The sequence below is a fragment of the Notothenia coriiceps genome, unplaced genomic scaffold, assembly GCF_000735185.1.
Source record: "Notothenia coriiceps isolate Sejong01 unplaced genomic scaffold, NC01 NC01_scaffold00004975, whole genome shotgun sequence".
NCBI classification, from domain to species: domain Eukaryota; kingdom Metazoa; phylum Chordata; class Actinopteri; order Perciformes; family Nototheniidae; genus Notothenia; species Notothenia coriiceps.
In genome coordinates, this window is record NW_011337676.1 from 1 (window position 1) to 3,270 (window position 3,270).

At 41.5% G+C, this 3,270-nt stretch overlaps 1 protein-coding gene across 1 annotated transcript; it reads right to left on the bottom strand.

The window, feature by feature from the left end:
* Positions 1-6: 6 nt before the first annotated feature.
* On the bottom strand, positions 7-2,098 carry LOC104942705 (aryl hydrocarbon receptor nuclear translocator 2-like; the record flags this gene model as incomplete). The annotated part of the gene is made up of 2 exons (XM_010767973.1): positions 7-1,110; positions 1,935-2,098. Coding segments are annotated over 2 exons (263 nt in total), but the record flags the coding sequence as incomplete, so codon positions are not given.
* Positions 2,099-3,270: the final 1,172 nt, after the last annotated feature.

Consider the following 3,270-nt stretch of genomic DNA (forward strand, 5'->3'; position numbering starts at 1 on the left):
TTTTTCTCATACTTCCAGTGCTGCAGCACCTGTTTTCACCCTCCGTCTGAGGGATTTGAGCCTTTGCAGACCATTAACATGCACACAAACCTTTAGAACACACTGCAGGAAGGGAAGCAGAACAGCAGAATGAGCCTCTTTAAGAACAGTTCTCAATTTGCAGAGTACGCCAATGTTGTTTCCTAACACACAGTTGAGCAAGATTTGTGCAACTTCTCTTGAGTTCTAAATTCCTCCACAGATAAGCAGTGATTGATGCTTTTATTTAGCCTTTTTGAAATGGAATGTAAAGTTGCTGTGCAAGTGTCAGCTATACATGAACACCATCAGTTCATCTGTAGTGACATGCTGAGGGACTCTGAGTTTCATGGTGACCGCACTGGTGTTAATGCTTGGCACCACTCTGTCAGTGACAGCACAGCACACAGCATAAGGGAGGAATGACTTATAAATTAGTTTTTTCAAATGTTTGACTTATTATTGAATCCTGAAAACATGATATACTCCGAACAGATGTGGACAGCAGTGGAAACTCGTCTACATCAATGGGTGCAGACTATTTGTTGGAACACTAGTACATTTTGGTTCTCGGTGCAGATGCTTGCAGACATGAACCGCTGACTGATAGGATTTCATGATCATCTTTTTGGAATTTTTGCTTTGTCAAATCTGAAACATAGGAAGTAAAATAGTAATAAACTAGTCTCTGACGAGTACAGCTATATTTAATGTTCCGACCTCTGGACTGCAGGAGCTCCTCAGCATGTGTTCAGCAGCCTCACACACAGGGAGTGATGCAGGATGACGGATGTGCAACCCACCAGCCTGCAGAGATGAGGTATGTGTATGGTCATAGATACAGACTGCAGGCTTGATAAGTGAAGTGTGTTTGAAAAGAGACGCAGACATTCACTGTGCTGCACATCAGCTGTGTGGATCCAGCAATAAAGAAACATGAGACAACGACGAGACATCAGTCCAGTTCTGAGGGTGGGGATGGGAAAGGGGGTGTTACTCAGAGAAGGGGGGAAACATGCCGAGGTCAGCGAAGTCCTCTATGTTGTAGTTGGCTGTTCCCTGGGTGGGGTCTCCAGCCATGGGTAACATGTCCTGCAGAGACACAGAGACATCACACAGCTGAGTAGAGGCAAACATTAAAGGGACATGGTCAGGTTCACTTACACAACATGCTGTGCTTTTATAACTTATTTATGCAAATGAAATATAAAAAAAAGCAAATAACTGAAGTAATATCAGGCAGTGGTGGACAGTAACCAAGTAGATTTACATAAGTGTTGTACTTTGTTGACACATTTTTGGTGATCAAATATTTATTTTGGTGATCAAATGTTTTCTTTTGCGACACATTTGTACTTCATGCAACCACTCCTCTACGTTTCAGAGGTGAATATAGTTATTTTTACGCCACTGCATTTATTTAAACACTCAGTTACTTTGTTCCCATAATAACACATATATGCTGATGTGGTTTAATCCAGTTGTGTACAACTTAAATGCTATGTAGAAAAACAAGATAATATTAGAACCATAATAATAAAATACTGTGAAAATACCCATTCTGCATACCAAGTACTTTCACTGTTGATACTTGAAGTACATTTAGCTGAAAACACTTGACATTATACTACTACTTTATATTATTCTGAAACGGGTCGCAGAATGAGTACTTTTTGCACTTTAAGTATATTTTGATGCTATTACTTTTGTACTTTTACTTGAGTAGAATTTTGAAATAAGAACTTGTAGTGGAATATATTAAGACCATAGTACTTGTACTTAAGTAAAGGATCCGAGTACTTCTTCCAACACTGATATCAGGCACATAAATATTGGTACCAGAGGTCATTTCAACTGCAGCCTGCAGCAGTGCAAGTGAGTGAGTGTGTGTGTGTGTGTGTGAATGCGTGTGTTACCTGGAACACCTCTGTCTGGCTGGGGTTGGGGTGTGTGTGCTGCTCCCCCGCCTGCTGGCTGTGGTGCTGGTTCTGCCACTGGGACCACACCTCGCTGGGACGGCCCTGGAACTGAGCTCCACTCTGACTGCCCTCCCCCGACACATCTGCACACACCAGAGGGACTGTTACACATCCAGAGAAACCACAGCAGGTGGAGGTCCGATCTCACCCTGCTGTGTGCACTCTGCGCTCGGCTACAGATAATTTGTCAGACAGGAAACTGTCACACCAGGAGAATCAGAGCAGCAGGGAGATCTGACTTTAAGCTGATTGTGTCATGTCCTTTTCAAAGATTGTATTCCCCCAGTTAGAAATGTATCCACATCATCTGAAAAATGCAAAAGTTTTAACAGGAGAGCATAGACCTCTGCCAAGGCTCATGGTGCATTCACTGCCCATCAGATTCTTCCATGTCCCGGAATTCATTCCTCAATCTCCCTTGCCATTTTCCCTGGTTTATTGCATAATAAGCTGTCATTTAAATGGATTTGTAATATTTGTTGAAGTTCACAACATATCGACCACTTTGCAGATGCAACCTTTTTTTCCTTTTGTGGAACAACACACAACTGATTGGGGCTATGAGATAATGTGACGCGTGCACACAGGGGGACTTTATACAACTAACTTTGTCTCAGGAGGTGATTGTATGGGCTTCACAGCAAAGGATTATTTTCGGTGACTATGTTGAAAATTATCTTTTTAATCTATCTATCTACACACACTGTTCACGCCCAGAGGTTTCTAACATGTTTTGATGTTCAGTCTGGGGCTGCTTTGTATGCTGCGAGGATCTCAGCACAGAGGGGGTCAGAGGCTGTTCACACTGTTGACCCCCCTGAGACACAGGAGTAGTTTGTGACATTAGGATGTATAAATACAATTTATTGATTGACTGACTGAGATTTGGATCCGCTCCAAAATGTAACAGGTTCTTTTTTACGGCCCATGCTTCACACCTCCGGATCAGAAAAAGTGAGGCTTATTACTAAAAGGTAATGAGGTATTATAAAAAAAAAACACTGGGAATGTAAGGAAAGGCCTGTCCACTAAAAGCATGTGTCATCTAAAGCAGGGGTTCCCAACCTTTATTGTGCCAAGGATTGGCAGATACATTAAAAAAAAGAGTCAATTTTAACAGATTTTTAATATTTACTCAACAGCAGGTAGCAACAGAGACTAATTGTCTGTAACAGCCTTAACAAATACTAGAACAATATGCATCCAAAATATATTAACAACGTTTAAAAAAGAATCAGTCGTTTTTTGGTTTTTCGGAAAAACGGGAAACTAA